We start from the raw sequence: 18,506 nt of genomic DNA on the forward strand, positions 1-18,506 counted from the left end.
AAAAATGGTCAAAGTGTCAAATGGGCAATTCTGTCATAATGGTAGAAATTTTCAAATATTTGGCTTTGGGAGTTGATGTGAGTTGTAACGACACCAAAACTGGTTCCGTGCTTTTTGCCGCCATATCACTTGCACTCTTCCGTTTCTCTCTCTCTCAAAACTCTCCGATCTCAAGAAAAGCCAACAAGAAAGACAACAAAAAAAGAGGAAGGAGAAAACCCCACCTAATTTCACCTCCGTCTGCGAAGACGATCAAATCCAATTTTGTTCATTGCTGAGTTTCCTCGATTCAGTTTTCCATCGAAGGTTCAATTCAAAAAATCCACGCCATTGTCAGGTCAGTTGCTTCCTCTGTTTTCTCATTATTTCCAAATCTTTTAGATGGTACCTAACATTTTTATGAATTTTGGTTAGGGTATAAGGAAGGAAATGGCGACTCTTCAAGACATTACTGTCTCAGCTGCCATTAATCTTCTCTCTGCATTTGCATTCCTCGTGGCTTTTGCGATATTGAGGCTTCAACCGATCAATGATAGGGTTTTCTTCCCGAAATGGTACCGTAAGGGGATAAGAAGCAGCCCTACACGATCTGGAGCATTTGTAAGCAAATTTGTCAACTTAGATTGGAGGACATACATAAAGTTCTTGAATTGGATGCCTGCAGCTTTGAGAATGCCGGAACCTGAGCTCATTGATCATGCTGGACTTGACTCTGTTGTCTATATCCGAATTTACCTTCTTGGGTCAGTTTTTAAATACCCGTTCGATTGTTATTTTGCTATTTGCATTTTGCTTTCGGAAGAAAAGTGTTTCTTTTTCGAGTATCAAATGCATGATTTTACTTTACACTCCAGAATTATTATGTTAGAGTTAGTGCAGTTCTTACAGTTTCATACTGTTGTTTGCTATGATATAGCAGTCTAATGTGACCACATTTATGTGCAGCTTGAAAATAACTGTCCCCTTAGCTGTACTGGCTTTCTCGGTTTTGGTCCCTGTCAATTGGACAGGGGGGACATTGGAGCATATTAAGAATTTAACGTTCAGCGATATTGACAAGCTCTCAATATCAAATATTCCAGATGGATCAAAAAGGTCAGGAACAGCCTTTTTTCTTCTTTCACTCTTTTCTTATCCAATGCAATAATCTGGCTTCCATCGGGAATTTACAAAATTGGCAAAGATAGGAGTCTCAGTTTGATTTATACTTGTACGACACCTACAATCAACTTCCCTATAATACTAGTGATGTAATTTTTGCTCAAAGATGAATGTGAGACAGGTATTTACCATTTCAATAGCTGTGCTTATAGATACGCAGCACTGATGGAGTGGGTTGCAAACTATACTAAATACTAAGTTATTGTACACAAATTTTCAAGTGTTCTGAAATCTGATTTTTACACTATTTTGGTTTGTTGCTACCTATTCTCATAGTCCTCATGTAATTACTTACATTCTTGGGTTGAATGGTTCAAACCTCTGGTGCCATCATTCTAATATCAGTACAAGGCAAACTCTTACCGCCATCATTCTATCATTTTTGGGTTAAATTGTTCAAGCCTCTGACGCAATTTTATAAATGACTAAAAGAAAGAGTCATATGTGCATGAGGGGGCATGTTAGAGATAAAAATCCAGTTTTCGGACTCTCACCTAAATAATATATTACCTTGTCTCTTCTGCTTTTCAGCTTTTGCACAAACCAGAGTATTATTGTATATTAAAAAGTTGCAACTCAAATAAAATTATCTGTTTCATATCTCAGTTTGGAGAAAGTCTAAACTTGCCCTTTTCAGGTTGTGGGCACATATCACTATGTCCTATGTGTTCACCCTTTGGACGTTTTATGTGCTATTTACAGAATACAAAGCGGTAGCTGCTATGAGGTTGCGATTTCTAGCATCTGAAAATCGTCGTCCTGATCAATTCACAGTGAGTTTTTGGCTCTGTTCAGTGCTTAATGCCTTTATTGTTGTTATGCACATATGACTCTTTCTTTTGGAAATCTAATCTATTTACAACTGTTGACTATCTTATATGGGTTGATTTATTGAATGCACTAGAATTTCTGACTACCAAGGAAAAAAAAAAAAGAATCAACTACATACATAATATCCAAATACTGGCACCATATATCTAAGTTAAACATTACAAATAATTGGAGTGGATAACTAGCCATAGCTTCAAAAGGCTGTTGTTAAAAGTTCCAATCATCTTTAAATGGTATTTGGTTCTCATTAATTGCAGGTTAAGATTTTTTTTTTTCCATTTTGATGAAAAATTTCAGAGACATGCAGACGTCTCTGACTATAACAATCACACATTAATATCTAATCAGATCTCAGATGTAAAGTTACGCTTTTTTACATATACATACAAAAATCATGCAATGAAAATGGAGAAAGTTTACTTAATATTATTTTAGCACATAGGTAAAGACATCCATCTTGTATAATGTGAACTATCATATACCTGGTTAACTGCTATTGCTATTGATCAGGCTGTGGTTTTTTACATGAACTATCTAATAAATTTGGTACTCATATTTGAGGTTTTTCCCCCTCTTTTCTCGTCCCTCAGCTATTTGGTGTTGCTGGATCGTTTGTCTATGTAATTATTTAGGTACTTTCCTTGTATCATTGCTTGGGTAATTGAAAATGTTTTTTTGGGTACTTAGGGATGCTCACTGAACCTTGGGCTACATGAGGGAAGTACCCCTCTCCCATTCGATAAACCACATCCTCTGATGCCTAAGATTCAACGTTGAGAGCCAAACTGCAGGTCCTAAATTATACCATTCTGGTCTCGTTGAGGACTTGTTCTACTTAAAGTTCATAGAATCAAAAGGACGTATGCTGTTTGTGTCAGATAGAGGGCAGTTCTGGCAGTTAGATGTAGCTGATGTCATGTTTGAAACAATCAACATACATGTGCATGCCTGCTAGAAAATTTTTGACTCATCCCAGATTTGCTGCTTAAATATAATTTTTCTTTCTGTTATATGTTTTGCAGGTTCTTGTAAGAAATGTTCCTCCTGATCCTGATGAATCAGTTAGTGAGCATGTCGAACATTTTTTTTGCGTAAATCACCCTGATCATTATCTTACTCATCAGGTGTGTTTCCTTAACAAGTTGTGTATACTATGATAATTCTAAGAAGCACTAGTGCATGAAAGAAGGAAAATAGGTGGTACTAAACAGGGAAATTTACAATAATAAGTTGGAATTTTAGGAACTGCTGGTGTCTACAATGTATTATATTTCTGTTTGCAGTGACATAAATTTCTAAAACATATTATTGCTTTACTACGTAACTTTGATAGGTTGTATATAATGCAAATAAGCTTGCAACATTGGTTGCAAAGAAGACGAGTTTACAAAATTGGTATACTTACTACCATAATAAGTATGAGAGAACTTCAAAGAGGCCGACCAAAAAGGTAATATCTTTGCATGAACTATCGACATATATTTGGCTCCATGTTCCTTTAGTGGAATAGTTTGTTTAATGCGTACAGAAAATTTCATTTACTGCTCCATGTTGATTTTCAGCAGTCTAGTTCATTATCCAAATTTCGTATTATTATAGACAGGTTTCTGCGGTCTTTTGGGCTCTAAAGTTGATGCAATCGATTATTACTCTTCCGAGATTCAGAAGTTGAGTGAAGCAGTAAGTTTCAACGCACTGTACTAAGGATTTTTTCTTTTTCATTTCATATGTTGTTTCTAGCTATGCTTTGTACCTGCTCTTCTTACTTCAACAATTATAACTATCTCTGTTTCTGGCATCATCATTCTTGGCATAATGGGACAAAAATTTAACAGTGTTAACATGAGTCCCTAGCGATGAAATTGTCATGCGGTGAGGCAATGTTTAGATGATTAAAGATTCAATGAAGTGTCTATCCATCGGCTATTGCTACGTTGTATCTCTTGGTTAATAAGCACACTCTCCCCCACATGACCCTTCCAAGCACACATATATTGACACATGAAAAAAAAGCTTTTACCTTCAATCATCCTATTCAATCAAGGTTAGAGAGTTAAAATAATTCGGTGCACCCCCTATGATTTCCGAATTGGATCGCGCGATCCCCATCGAGGATTGTAGAAGAGCAGAGATAGAATAAGGATAGAAATAATCTTAACCTGGAATAGAAGACAACGAAGTTGAAAGAAGAATTGGAAACGTTTGCTCCTTGCTCCTATCTAGAATCTGGAATTATCTCAACTGGTTGAGTCTTTTTGAGTTTTGACCCTCAACCACACCTTCAAGTGAAGGATCCTTCAAGGCTTTTAAGAATTTCTTTGAAGTCTGTTTAGTATTGACCAATCGGGGCATGCATTTGCTTAGAAAGAAGAGATTTATCTGAAGAAAGTGGTGAGGTTAATGATGAATAAGTAAATCAGAGATAACTATCAACCCAAAACAAAAGTACCTAGAGAAGAGAAATCGTGCAATTAGTTAAGTTAATCTTTAGAGAGTTTTGTTAATTGTTCTTTTAAGAGTTTCCAAAGCGAATTGGTGGAGGGTGGCGGTAGCGTTAGGGGTAGCAGTTTATTTCCCCAAAAAGACTAATTCCCTAATCGCTTCCAACCATTTATAATTTAATAAGGAAGTTAATTGTTTATTTGATAAAAAAATTAATTATTTTTATTATACTTGACATTGAAGTACATTGTTTATATATACAAAAAGATAATAACATATGTTTTAAAATAACATTTCACGTTCCGATTGATCCAATTTTGTTCTTACTAATTGAATGAATTAAAGAAGACTACATTATGAATTATGTAATGATCTGTATTCTGATTCCTCGTTCCACAAACTAAGACTAAGAATTGATAGGATGGAGGCAATGTAAAACTGATATATAGTTTACCATACAGGCAACATCGTATTTTTCCCTCCCTTTTCTTCCCTTTTAGAGTGTAATTTAGTTACTCATAAGAAAAGGTGTGATTTCGTTTTTGTAGGAAGCTGCAGAAAGAGAAAGAGTGATAAATGATCCCAAGGCCGTAGTTCCAGCAGCATTTGTTTCATTCAAATCCCGATGGGCGGCAGCTGTCTGCGCTCAAACTCAGCTATGCCGTAATCCTACAATTTGGTTGACAGAATGGGCCCCTGAGCCACGTGATGTTTATTGGAATAATCTTGCTATACCATATTTTGAACTCTCTATTCGAAGGTTGCTAATGGCTGTTGCACTATTTTTTCTTATTTTCTTCTCTATGATTCCTATAGCTTTCGTTCAATCTCTAGCCAACATTGAGGGGATTGAGAAGGTGTTGCCTTTCTTGAAGCCATTAATAGAAGTGTAAGTTCCTTGTCAGTGTTGTCTTTCTATTAACTAAGCATTTCCTTTTGGTGTCCTCAGTACTTTCCTCCATAGAAGGCATTGTCATCTGTTTCACCTGCCAACATGTATCCCGATTTTATACCTCCATCTTGTCCAGCCATTTTATCAAGCAGGATCTTGCTAGGGATGGGCATCTACATCTTCACTACCAAAATAAAATCCAGATGGATAGAAATAAGTTTTAAACTGTTTCTTTCTTGAACCTACCTGAAGCACTGTAGCACAGATTACTTCTGCTCCTATTCACAATTCACAGCTGGTAACATAGCCAAATTTCTGACTTGCCATGATGAAAAGTTACACTTTACTCTTTGGTGTAATTGCCATAATGATCTTAATCATAAGCCGATGTCAATACATAATCATTAGGTTTCCCCTATAACCTAGCAACTAGCAATGATATAATGAGACTTGTAGTAGCTAAAATTTCAACCGCTGGAAATTTTTTTTTATCAGGAAGTCTTTCAAGTCCGTCATCCAAGGCTTTCTCCCTGGAATTGTACTGAAGATATTTCTTATTATTCTTCCAATAATTCTTATGACAATGTCCAAAATAGAAGGATTTTCATCACTCTCATCTTTGGATAGAAGATCGGCTGGGAAATATCACCTGTTCATTCTCGTTAACGTATTTCTCGGAAGCATTATCACAGGAACAGCATTTCAGCAGCTTAAAAGTTTTCTTGACCAGCCTCCAACAGAGTATGTACCTATCTCTTCCCAGTAAAATGGATGGCTTAACATAGTTAATACTACAATATATACACATGCAGTTTGAATTCTGAAACAATTTTGTTGGTTGTTGTTGCATCAAGAAATTATGTTAGAGCAACAATTGGTGCATATCTCTGACAGAAATATGTAGCTACCTGCACTAAACTCAAATCTGTCAATTTACTGTTGTAGATATTCTTATAAATTTGTTCTTTCGGGTTTTGGCGACCAGAACTCAGATATACCAACCTTAAAAGTTCTTAATTGATGCTGAACCGCTGACTTTCTTCATCTTTTTTACCCTTTAGTTACTTCTATTCTCTTTTCACTTGCAGTGCATGCTTTTCTCGATTAGTGTTTATGATTGATGTTCTGCTGACTAGCATACCATCATGCCTGCACGCCAGAGACCTAGCTTTCTTTCTCATACTATTTATATCATGCAATTTTATCTCATCGTACTTGATAATGTAGAGGTGTGATTGACCAGAGATATTTTGTTACTTATGCAGGATTCCAAAAACCGTTGGTGTATCCATCCCAATGAAAGCCACTTTTTTCATTACTTATGTAATGGTAGATGGATGGGCGGGGATTGCTGCAGAAATCCTCAGATTAGTACCATTAGTCATTTTCCACCTTAAAAATACGTTTTTAGTTAAAACAGAACAAGATAGGGAGCAAGCAATGGATCCTGGTTGCTTGGACTTTGCAACATCTGAACCAAGGATACAATTTTATATCTTGCTTGGACTTGTTTACTCTGCTATCACACCTGTACTTCTTCCTTTCATCATCATCTTCTTTGCTTTCGCCTATTTGGTATTCCGTCATCAGGTACACTAGCTAACCAAATATTGTCTTGCATGTTTAAGCTACATGAAGTTTAATTATCTCCTCTTCATTCCATTATACATTAAATGAACGCTGGAAACATTTGTAGACAACTTTTTTCAGCCTTCCATCAACCGATGTCATATTAGTGTTTTTGAGTTGTGCCATGCTGATCAGCTAGACCAATTAATTATGGAGATATATAAAGTATCCTTAGTGATTAAATTGTTAAACGGACTGAATCCAAGGGCTAATTTCCTCATCTACGATTCAGTGGCCTTGCATCTATTAAATGTTAGGATAAAGATAAGAGTACTTCCCTTTGAGGTAGGACTGCATTTTGGCCCTTAAGTGTAGAACAGTGCAATTTCTTTTGCACCATATTGAAGATGGTTCCATCAGTCAGTCATTTTGTAACAATGAAGGTCATGAGACAGCCTCTCTTTTGGCTACATGAAGCATATTGCATAAATATTCAATATTTGTTGCTCTTATGGTCATTTCTAGGAAATGTTCTTATCTTTGTCTTTTTGGGGGGATAATTCAAATGCTTCATTCATATAATAAAGCAGGCCAATTCCTGCTACTGAGAATTACTAAATGGGAAATTCCCAACAAGTTCAATTACAACTGATTGACCAAAGAGAGAGAACAAAACCTCTAGCTAATAATAATTAACTATCATTAGTAGTACTAATAACAATGCCCCAACTTCTACATAGATCATAACTATCGAAGTATTCAATCTATGTTCTCATCTTGTGGTATAAAAAACTTGCCTGTTCTATGTTCACAATCTTGTTTCTTGCTGCAAGGTTATCAATGTGTATGATCAAAGATATGAGAGTGGAGCCTCATTTTGGCCAGATGTGCATCGGCGTCTGATTATTGGTTTAATAATATCTCAACTTCTTCTAATGGGATTGCTGAGCACAAAGAAGATCGATAAATCAACAATTGCACTCCTTCCACTTCCTATTTTGACCATCTGGTTTCACAGATACTGCAAGGGCCGTTTTGAATCTGCATTTGTAAAATTCCCATTGCAGGTGAGGAATGCTTTGAATTATGTATGATTTTCATGAAGCTTTAAAGAAATAGTTTGCAGAAGTTATGCTTGCTGAAACATTAATAAAAGGAATATATTTATAAGATACTGCTAAAATGTCATATGCACCTTGGAATTTTGAAGGATATGATGTTGTATGTTTGGTTGTGGCATCATATACCATGTCAAGCCATTTTATGTTGATCAAGGTTCGAGGATCACCCTTGATCCGATTTAGTTATAAGTTAATTTCAATAAAGGTGAGTGAAGCAACTGTAACCTGTTAAGATCTAGAAAATCTATGCTATTTAGGAACATCAGTCTGATGTTGGAAGCAGGTGGCATTGTTTTGGAGCCAGAATGGAATTGTACTTGGATTATCTTTGCTAAACTGATTAGTAATGGCAGGAAAATACTATGTATCTTCCTTGTCGCTGTGAGGACATGTGACATTATTTATCTGACACCTCAACATTTGATTTCACACAGGATGCGATGATCAAAGACACCCTTGAACATGCAACGGAGCCAAACCTGAACTTGAAAGCCTACCTTAAGGATGCTTATATACATCCAGTTTTCAAGGGCACGGACTTTGAGAGGCCGCAGTTAATTTGTGAGGAAGAGGACAACCCGCTTGTTCCAACAAAGAGGACCAGCAAACAGAACTCCGAAGCCGGTTCTGCTTCTGGTAGTTAGAGATACATTAGGAAACATTATCAGCATTTGGTCATTATCTTCTTCTTCTTGTACATACAACAAGATTTTCCTATTGCATGATTGGAATTTAGCGAGAAAAATCCTTCAAACCCCGTTGCTTGCTTATAAACGTTCGCGAATTAAGTTGTGAAAGAATTTATGATGCTTGTGTGGTGCACGAGAAAACTCTGCTGCTTTTCAACTTAAAGTAGGTTTGCTTTAGTAAATTTGATGCCTCTCTCATAAGCGACATTGCTTTCTTAGATTTTTCTTTCTTCTTTTTTTCTTTTTGGTGGTAAATTTAGATTTTTCATTCATTGGTAGGAATAATTTGTATGCTTTTTATTTTTTAAATATATATATATATATATATTATGTATACCTATATATGTATATTAATTTTTTCTGTTGCAAAAAAAATATATCAATGTTCATGTTATCAAATTCTTCCCATTATAATAGTGTAATCTTGAAAACAAATATCATTGAAAATATTATATTATATTATAAACAAAATTATTTTTAAAAATGTTATTCAATAGCTAATAAAAGAAATATACTGTTTATCATAATTTATGTAGATTATTTAAATGAATACGCATAAACATTTATTGTTTTTGTAATATAGCATAGAACAAATATAGATCTTAAAATCATTCACAACATTATATATTAATAATTAATAGCAATTGTATATTTTTTATATTTATACACAGTAAACATATTATTATTGTTGTAATCTTTCAATTATTTTTTAATAAAATGATTATTTAATCAATTACATAACCTTTTTGGTATGGTATACTTAAAACACCTCATTTGGAATTGGTTTTCGAAAATATAAAAATTTAATTTATACAAATTACAATACAAAAATCAAATTCATAATTTTAATTTAGAAAACTTGACCGGTGGGAAGCCCAATTTCTTCTTAACTTTCATACTGTTTTATAACTTCAATAAATCTTGTGGGCCAGCGTTACTTCTCTATAATCATAAAAGGGGGAAGGTGAAGGGTGATCTCTCTAGTGAAACGCAGCGTTTTAGTCAAAACTGCGCTTTAAGAAAAAACAAGGTTAAATCATTAGATGAATGTGCTGTGCGGTCCTGGGGAAAGCTATAAATTCCAAGCAACGACAAATCTACACTGATTGCACTCCACTTCTAATACTGCTGGCAACTCTTTTTCATTTGGGCTCTCTCTCTTCAACTCGTCATTTTTCTGGCTTTTCAGTAATCAAATTCAGCTTCTCGCGCTGATAGAATCCAATGCTGTAAGTTGTGTTTTCATTTTCGTTTATGCTGCTGCTGCTGCTACTACTAGTACTTTTTTTTAAAAAATAAAAATAAGAAATCTCTGCTTTAATCTGGGTTCGTTACTGCCACCATATGCTTCTTTATCAACTGGGTATAGCTCAATTCTTATCAAGTTCTTATATTCCAAACTTCCCATCCTTTCTTATGGTGCAATTTTTCAGGGGTTTACTTGGTTTTGTTTTTTCTGTTTCATTTTTCTGCATTCTCTATGTTCACGCTATGTATTTATCCGATTGCTCGTTCAGTGTGGGTGCTTGATGCTACTATTGCACATGTTAACATGGATTTTATTGCTTTCTGGGTCTGGATGTTTTAAAATGATCCCAGTATGGGAAAAGCTGGCCTCGGTATCAAAAACCAGTTGATAAGAGTTATGCTGTTTTAGGTTCCTTGATCCAGTGAACTAACTCTTTCCTAATTTCAAACAGAAAGCCATCTCAAATTCAGTAAGGAAAATTATCCCCCTTTCCAGAGAGGATTCTATTCTGCTCCCTGATTCAAAATCATTTTCTTCTGCAAGTATATATGGCAACTCTTCCTCCATCCCTTGCAATAGGGCCCCATTGCCTGAACAGTGGAGCCACTGAATTGTCTAAATTATCGTTTGTCACCCGTTATCTTTGTAAAAGCAAAATGGGACAGAGCCTTCAGAGAATAGATGTACGAAGAAAGCTTTTCTCTGGAGAAGTTGCACAAAATGTCATGCAGTCTCGGTATTGGAATCTTGATTTGAGATGCTTTGCTGCATCACGAGTTTCTGTTGAGCAAACTGAACAAATGTTTACAAGTACCCAAGTTGATGAACTTAAGAAGCTATCAACTTATCTGTTTAGGACAGAAATTGGTGGTCAGGTCAAAGTTTTTGTTAGAAAGAGAAGTGTCAACCATGTAGTAGATATTGAAGTTTCATCCCTGCAATTGTCCGGTGATGAAAGTCAGCTGGTGCTAAGTGGGGGCGTACACAGATCCGATCATGATATCAAAAACAGGATCATTGAAACCCCATTTATAGCAAAGTCTTCCAGTGAGTTGGCACTTGAGTTGGAATTTGAAGCTAAAGAAGCCCCATTCTACTTCTCATTCTTGCTGAAAGCCCCATCAGGTGCAAATTCAAGTGGCTCGGAAATCAGAACTCATAGGAAGACTAATTTTTGTGTACCAATTGGTTTTAATCAAGGGTATCCAGCTCCATTGGGCCTTTCCTTTTCAACTGATGGTTCCATGAACTTTGCAGTTTATTCAAGAAATGCAGAAAGTTTGGTCCTGTGCTTGTATGATGATACTGCATCAGAAAAACCTGCTTTAGAGCTTGATCTTGATCCTTTTGTTAATCGAACTGGTGATATTTGGCATGCTTCGATAGAAGGTTCTTGGACTTTTGTGAGGTATGGTTATCGGTGCAAGGGGGACACTGATGCATTTAATGCAGAGCGTGTTCTTTTGGATCCTTATGCTAGGATCATTGGGAGTTCCATTCCTAATCATCATGAGTCTGGTTTGCTCCTGAAACATCTTGGGCGACTATGCAAGGAGCCTGCTTTTGACTGGAGCGGTGATGTTTGTCCAAACTTACCTATGGAAAAATTAGTAGTATATCGGTTGAACATTCTACATTTTACTGAAGACAAGTCAAGCAAGCTACCTGCTGATGTGGTGGGGACTTTCGCTGGTGTAACTGAGAAGGTACAGCATTTAAAAGATCTTGGCGTCAATGCTGTCTTATTAGAGCCAATATTTACATTTGATGAGCAAAAAGGACCATATTTTCCATGTCATTTCTTTTCACCAACAAACCTGTATGGGCCTTCTAATGGTTCTGTATCTGCTATTAACTCAATTAAGGAGATGGTTAAGAACTTGCATGCCAGTGGGATGGAGGTCTTGCTGGAAGTGGTATTTACCCATACTGCTGAGGGTGGAGCCCTGCAAGGACTTGATGATTTATCCTATTATTACAGGAATAGGGTTCAAGATTTAGAACGAAGAAATGCTTTGAATTGTAACTATCCTGTTGTTCAACGGATGATTTTAGATAGTCTTCGGCATTGGGTGACTGAATTTCACATTGATGGTTTTTGTTTCATCAATGCTTCGTGTCTTTTGAGAGGGTTTTATGGTGAACATTTATCTCGCCCTCCCTTGATTGAAGCAATAGCTTTTGATCCACTGCTCTCCAAGACCAAAATCATTGCAGATTGCTGGTATCCACATGACATGATGCCAAAGGAAATTCGTTTTCCTCATTGGAAGAAATGGGCAGAAATGAATACAAAGTTTTGTACTGATATAAGGAACTTTTTGAGGGGTGAGGGTGCTTTGAGTAGTCTTGCTACACGGCTTTGTGGGAGTGGGGACATATTCTCAGATGGTCGAGGCCCAGCTTTTTCTTTCAATTATATTGCTAAGAATTTTGGACTTCCTCTTGTGGATTTGGTCAGCTTTAGTAAAGCTGAAATAGCTTCAGAATTAAGTTGGAATTGTGGGGTAGAAGGACCAACAAATAAAACTGCTGTACTTGAAAGAAGACTCAAACAAATCCGTAATTTTCTCTTTATTTTGTTTATTTCACTGGGCGTTCCTGTTCTTAACATGGGCGATGAATGTGGCCAATCTTCTGGTGGTTCCCTGTCATATGGTAGCAGAAAACTTTTAGATTGGAATGCAATGACAACAGGTTTTGGTATTCAAACAACGCAGTTTATCTCATTTTTGAGTTCGCTCAGAATGAGGCGAAGTGACCTTCTTCAGAAAAGGAGTTTTTTGAAAGAAGAAAATATTGAATGGTATGGAAGCGATCAGTCTCCACCTGGATGGGAAGACCCCTCCTGCAAATTCCTGGCTATGACATTGAAGGCTGACAAAGAAGAGAACCAGTTGAGCTCTGAAGCTTCTCGACTAAAAGGTGATCTGTTGATTGCCATTAATGCGGCTGACAAAGCGGAAATCATAATTCTACCCCCCACTCCTGAAGGGCTGGCATGGCGTCGATTAGTAGACACAGCTTTACCATACCCAGGCTTTTTCTCAGCTGATGGTAAGGCTGTTCTTGAGCAAATGATGGGATTATTTGCTTATGAAATGAAGTCTCTCAGCTGCACTCTGTTTGAAGCCCGCGCTGATGGTAGTTGATAGATTCCCCTTTTCCCCTCCATTTTCTTCATTGAAAACTTCGTAGATGGGTAAAGCATAGAGGAACAGCCTTCTTTTTTTCTTATCTTTTACATGTGTAGAGTAATTGTATAATAGCAGATTGAAGTATGCAAAACAAGGACGTTTTCAAGGTAAGCAACTTGTATATCCATCAGTTTCTTCAATAAATTAAAACATTCTAAGTATTTCTCTTAATGTTCTTATGAAAAATGTAAACTTCAGCTACATAAATTGGGCAACTGCACTCAGGTTTGGGTGATTTTGATTACTTGAAATTGTTGGGTTTATGTCAGAGAGAGTTCCAGCTTCCAACCCAGGCCTTCAATGAGAAAACAAGAGATTGTAATTTCTGTAGCTCCTAGTAAGTTTCAGAGCACGAAACTCCTGTATTGCTGGGAGGGAACGTGAATTTGGTGAATGAAAGGAGGACGAGACACTTGAAAATTCAAATATGGCCATTGCCGGCAGCAAGACCTTACGCTTGTAAAACCAGCAATGGGCTACGTATGATGTTTCACATGTTTACCAATGTTTTGAATATTCATGATAATTGAAACATGCCCAGCCTAAACTTCTAAACATAAAGCTTGTAATTCAATGTTTCCACCTTCATTGCACATAGTGGCGAAGGCGGAAAGCAATCCAATTGAAGGCAGGCCCCCGCACGGTACAAAATTGCATTCAAAATACATACATACTCCCATCTATTAATTCTCTGTACCCTACGTACGATATACTTCTGAAAGTACAAATGCTATATCTGGCTACCAGTACAAGTTTCATTGGATCTTCCAAACCAAAATCTGCCAAATATGCAGAAACTGACCAGAACTGGATGCCTGTTTTTCTCCTGAACCCCCAAAAATCAGGCCCCAAAAAAGGAAAAACTAAGGCTACCACTTCAAATTAATGGCCAAGTCTAGCAGAGTTTCAACTTGGTGTATGGTTTGTTTCTTCTCCTGTTCCTTCAATCTTACTGCAACTGACTCTGGATCGAGCCCTTCAATGCTTTGTGCTTCATTTTGTTCAGATCGAACCTCTTGTAGCAAAGCATCCACCTCTCTTACAAAATCTACTCTCAGAAGAACATCATCTGCTTCAAGTGGCAGGGACAATGGCCCATGATGCTGATAGAAAAGTCAGGCATAAAGCGTTAATTTGGAGGTGCATGTTTCAATATAACATTTATAAGCTTGTAACCTAATAGATAATTAAAAATGTCATTGTACATTTAGAAAAAATTGATGATGCCTATTTAATAAACCTATTATATTTATATTATTTGTATATCTAGTATCTTTGATACTTCAGAAGTATATCCCTTTCCCAGGTGAGCAAGTTTCTGAGTTCCTAAAACCACAGGCAACAAGGACGTTATGCCTCAATGCTGCTTTTTTCTACCTTGGTCTCACAAAGAAGGATAGAACACCAGGCTGTATAAGTACAGTGGCTAAAACCTAATAGATAGCCATACAATCAGCATAAAGAGAAGCAGCTCAAACATTAGATGCTAGATTCATTCATGGAATATGATTGCAACTGTCACAGGGATCATATGTACATGTGGAGGTTCATAACTCAAAGAAAAAAAAAAATCAAATGCATTTCCAATCGCAGCATACCTTATCAATGTCAAACCCAGCTGGTACAAGGATGCTAAAGGGATCCTCACGCGGAAAAGTATCAACCATGCGTTTTTTGCATTCCTTCAGCCATCCTTCATCATTAAACCCATCATGCATATTCAAGAGATCATTGAGCAGTCTCATGGCAGGAGTAGCCTCCCGTTTCAATATCTCAGTCTAAACATAAAGGTAAACTTAGATAATTTTTTTTTTTTAAATTGTTTTGTAGTAATAGTTGAACTGCAGCGAGAATTTGGATAAACACAATGGAGGTGTAAGAAACAAAATATTCCTTATTGCATGAAATGTGCTGAATCCAAATACTCCAGCAAAGTAGACAATTCAGAAAATTTTGACAGCTTTTAGCATTTTCTGTACCTTCTGGGTAACCTCATATTAGGCTCATTCCCCAAAACTAATTTCCTGTATTTATAATGGATAATGGCTAATTATAATGGTGTTCCCTTTCTCTTACTGATATAATTTGAACTAGATAAAGCAAACCCAAAATCAACCATATCCATAAAATAAAATGATTTTTCAAGGTGGTGGTAGATATTACAAGGTAGAAACAGGGTTGGAGGTAAAAGGTTAATGTAGAGAAGAATAATTGATGCATCCGGAAGCTTTTGGTATTTCTGAATTTGATCACTAACAGTCAGAGACATTAATCAGAAAATGATATAGAGATTCAAGATTGTAAGTACTGAACATCAAACCAGTGTGGAATGGTACAAGTTAAGTTTACAATCAAATAATTAATATATGTAGGATCATTTTCAGAATGGGAATTGCAAGTATATCAACATCAGGAACACCCTCTAAACAGAATTCAAATTCTGATCTGTAATCAAAATAATTAGTGCAGTGCATACCTCAACTCTTCTGTAAAGAAGATCAAGACTCCTAATGGCATCCTTTTCATCCTGGAAAAATTTATAATTATTAAATTTATACACTAGAGACAGAACTGAATGTCTACATGGATTACATGAACACTTCATGCAGAGAATTTATTTTTTAAACCCCTTTCTTATCAGGCACTGTTATGGTAAACACAAGTAGACAACATGGACAAAGCTGATTCACCTATTGTAGGAATTGCCAGAAATTAAATTGAAATAAAAATATAGATACAGTCCATAAGGATGTTTGCTAGAAAAGTCTGCATCATGGAATAAGTACACTTGTGCACACATAAAATGGCAATAGTCCAGGTCTAATGCTAAACTGCTCAAACTTGAGCACAGGCATCGTGCTTTTACTCATGCCTGGGATAGGTATGATCAATTTTTGCATAATGTTTCCATTTTATATTATATTACAAATTTGTAACCAAACAACCATCACTGCTCAAGGTGTAGGCGATGTGACCAACACAGGTTGTTAAGCCAGAGTAACATAAGATCAATAATTATCATTTCCCCCCACGCATAACATGTCTCTTTTTGAGAGGAAAAAAGCATCTATTCTTGCGCAATAAAGTTTGGGTTTAATTTCCAAGTACCTAATCAACAAGTATGCCATGCTTGGTATAATAAGGGCTAACATCATTGATTGAAGGATCTGATAACTGTTACCATAGTTGTGTTTTTCCATTCCCCAAGATGATTTTCCAGGGCTGTTATTTTGATTCCAGAAACTCCCAAATTTACCAAGTTATACATCAAATTCTCAAAGAGTTTGAATAGGAATCACAATTGCTTTAATTTTTAATGAGCTGTGGCAAATTTTTGCACAGACATATAAAACCTCTGAAAATAAAGGCTGGAAAAGAAATAGGCAAAGTCAAGGGCTGCCAAAATGGTAAGGTTCTAAAAACCCACTTACATCACGCCGAGCAAGATCAAGACGATTCCATATGACCATTAGCACAAGTTCAGTGAGTTCACCTCTCTCTGCAGCCTCCTCAATTTTCTGCATTAGAGTAACGTTAATCAATGGGTACAAGTATGATCATCAAACAAAGTGAAGTGAATAAAATATGCAGTTTCTTTATTAAGCAATATTATGTTCAGCAGAAGAAAGATAATTTTGGGAATTCTGTGCCCTGGTGTTTATAATCTGGTCAAATATTAGGTTATTCTAAGAGTTTCCAAAGTTTTACTTCAATTTCTTGGAAGACAAAGATGGTAAAATGAGCATTTTCAAATTTTTATGCATGCATCAAACGAAGAAGTTCCCAAGCCATTGATAGATAAAGTTCCTATCTCCAAGCAGGGATTTTGTCCCAGTTTGGGTGTGAGAAATCATGTGACAACCTTATTTATGCCAAAAAATCTCAGATTTACTTCTGAACTAATAAGAAGAACATGTCACTAGAGATTTGCCAACTGCTGTTAAACCTCCGTCACCACAGCTGGACTTTTAACAATGATGCAAAAAGTAAGTCCAACATGACTGTATTATTCTTATCGTTGTTAGACACTTTACCAGAGGAAAAGAAATTCGATTAGAACACTTTCATTATTTTAAAACCTTATTCTGAGACAAAATTAACCTGTTGTAATGAACTGGCTTTTGGCTCTAGAAACACACACACACAAACACTACCTCTTCCACCTCTTGTTCAGCCCTAATGAAGCTTGAAACTAATTTTCTTGCTTTTCTGACATCTTCTTCTGGGTACCCCATCAAACGCGTGCCAATTTCACGATACTCTTCAATCTTTCGTTCCTCTTCTTCCTCTTCTTCTTGACGTCTTCTATGTAACTCCTTTGTCTTTTCCCATTGTCTGGCTTGCCATTCCTAACCAAGATATTATCAAAGCCAGTTTCTGAGTAGTCATTACAAACAATTCAGGCCAACAGCAGTGATCAAAGATCAACAGAATTCACAAACTTATCCAATGAAAACCCATGTATGCCACTATCCTGAAAAATTTACACATTGGTTTCATAAAAGAACAACTCTTTTAAATTTTAGATACACATACATGTAATCAATGAATCAATTTTCAAGCTACAATTCACAAGTCAAAAGGTAAAATTATCTGCAAATAGTACCATATCCCAAACTCTTTCTAGAACACATGTGGGTATACATAAACATGCAAAAACCTGAATAAGTAATCACAATTTGGTGAGTAGTAATAGCCTCTTTTGTTTTTTTTTCAGACAAGTAATAGCTAATTTAGAAGTGAGCCAGATATCGCAAAACTTGAAAACCCATTTACCTATATTAACCAGAGAGTAAAGCACCCAAAAATTATATAGAATAAAAAATAGGAAAAAAAAAAAAGAGGGAAAAACCGGTTAAGCAAAAAGAGTAACATACATCATCGTAATACTCCTTTGGCATCCCTTCCAGAAGTTGCTCTTCTTTGTTCATGCTCCTCCTCAAAACTGTAAATTATACGTTGTTCAAAACCCCACAAAGAAAAAAAGAACGAATTTTGAGCAAATAAAAAGCTTGATTGGTTCGTTCTTTGAGAGTAAAACAGTGAGTTTATGGGAACTAACCTGCTCCAGATGGGTAAGTGGTTTTTAAACGGGAGATGCGCACGTTAGTGGGTGAAAGAAAGGATTGTAAGGGAGGTGCGCCTGTTAGCGGGAGCAACTTTGCCTCCATTTTTGCGAGAGAGAGAGAGAACTTCCCAGTTGGGATATTTCCGTTGGTTATAGACGATTGTTTGTGTGTTGTGGAGTTTACTACATTTTCACCCCTCTACTTGTTCAATTTTGCATTGGCGCCCAGCGGGAGTAGTAATTTCCGATTTTCTTCTTTTCTTTTTGCCGCTTCTCCGACCATTGGG

At 36.4% G+C, this 18,506-nt stretch overlaps 3 protein-coding genes across 3 annotated transcripts; 2 read left to right on the plus strand and 1 right to left on the minus strand.

The window, feature by feature from the left end:
- The first annotated feature begins 429 nt into the window (after nucleotides 1-429).
- Nucleotides 430-8,902, plus strand: LOC18613401 (ERD (early-responsive to dehydration stress) family protein). Its single transcript, XM_007050614.3, has 11 exons — nucleotides 430-743; nucleotides 946-1,095; nucleotides 1,799-1,934; nucleotides 3,015-3,116; nucleotides 3,326-3,442; nucleotides 3,592-3,672; nucleotides 4,983-5,323; nucleotides 5,822-6,067; nucleotides 6,592-6,916; nucleotides 7,729-7,962; nucleotides 8,451-8,902. Exons 1-11 carry the CDS (start codon nucleotides 430-432, stop codon nucleotides 8,658-8,660), a joined length of 2,256 nt encoding a protein of 751 aa, XP_007050676.3. The 3' UTR covers nucleotides 8,661-8,902.
- Nucleotides 8,903-9,784: 882 nt separating this feature from the next.
- On the plus strand, nucleotides 9,785-13,312 carry DBE1 (debranching enzyme 1). The gene is made up of 2 exons (XM_018123184.2): nucleotides 9,785-9,934; nucleotides 10,406-13,312. The coding sequence occupies exon 2, from the start codon at nucleotides 10,503-10,505 to the stop codon at nucleotides 13,104-13,106; it is 2,604 nt and encodes an 867-aa protein (XP_017978673.2). The 5' UTR covers nucleotides 9,785-9,934; nucleotides 10,406-10,502; the 3' UTR covers nucleotides 13,107-13,312.
- A 402-nt stretch (nucleotides 13,313-13,714) lies between these two features.
- On the minus strand, nucleotides 13,715-18,378 carry PAC (pale cress protein (PAC)). The gene is made up of 7 exons (XM_007050616.3): nucleotides 18,214-18,378; nucleotides 18,029-18,096; nucleotides 17,306-17,500; nucleotides 16,583-16,669; nucleotides 15,628-15,678; nucleotides 14,750-14,929; nucleotides 13,715-14,254 (listed from the first exon to the last, which is right to left on the minus strand). The coding sequence occupies exons 1-7, from the start codon at nucleotides 18,320-18,322 to the stop codon at nucleotides 14,021-14,023; spliced, it is 924 nt and encodes a 307-aa protein (XP_007050678.3). The 5' UTR covers nucleotides 18,323-18,378; the 3' UTR covers nucleotides 13,715-14,020.
- Nucleotides 18,379-18,506: the final 128 nt, after the last annotated feature.

Source organism: Theobroma cacao, chromosome 1 (genome assembly GCF_053813885.1).
Source record: "Theobroma cacao isolate CCN51 chromosome 1, ASM5381388v1, whole genome shotgun sequence".
NCBI classification, from domain to species: Eukaryota; Viridiplantae; Streptophyta; class Magnoliopsida; order Malvales; family Malvaceae; genus Theobroma; species Theobroma cacao.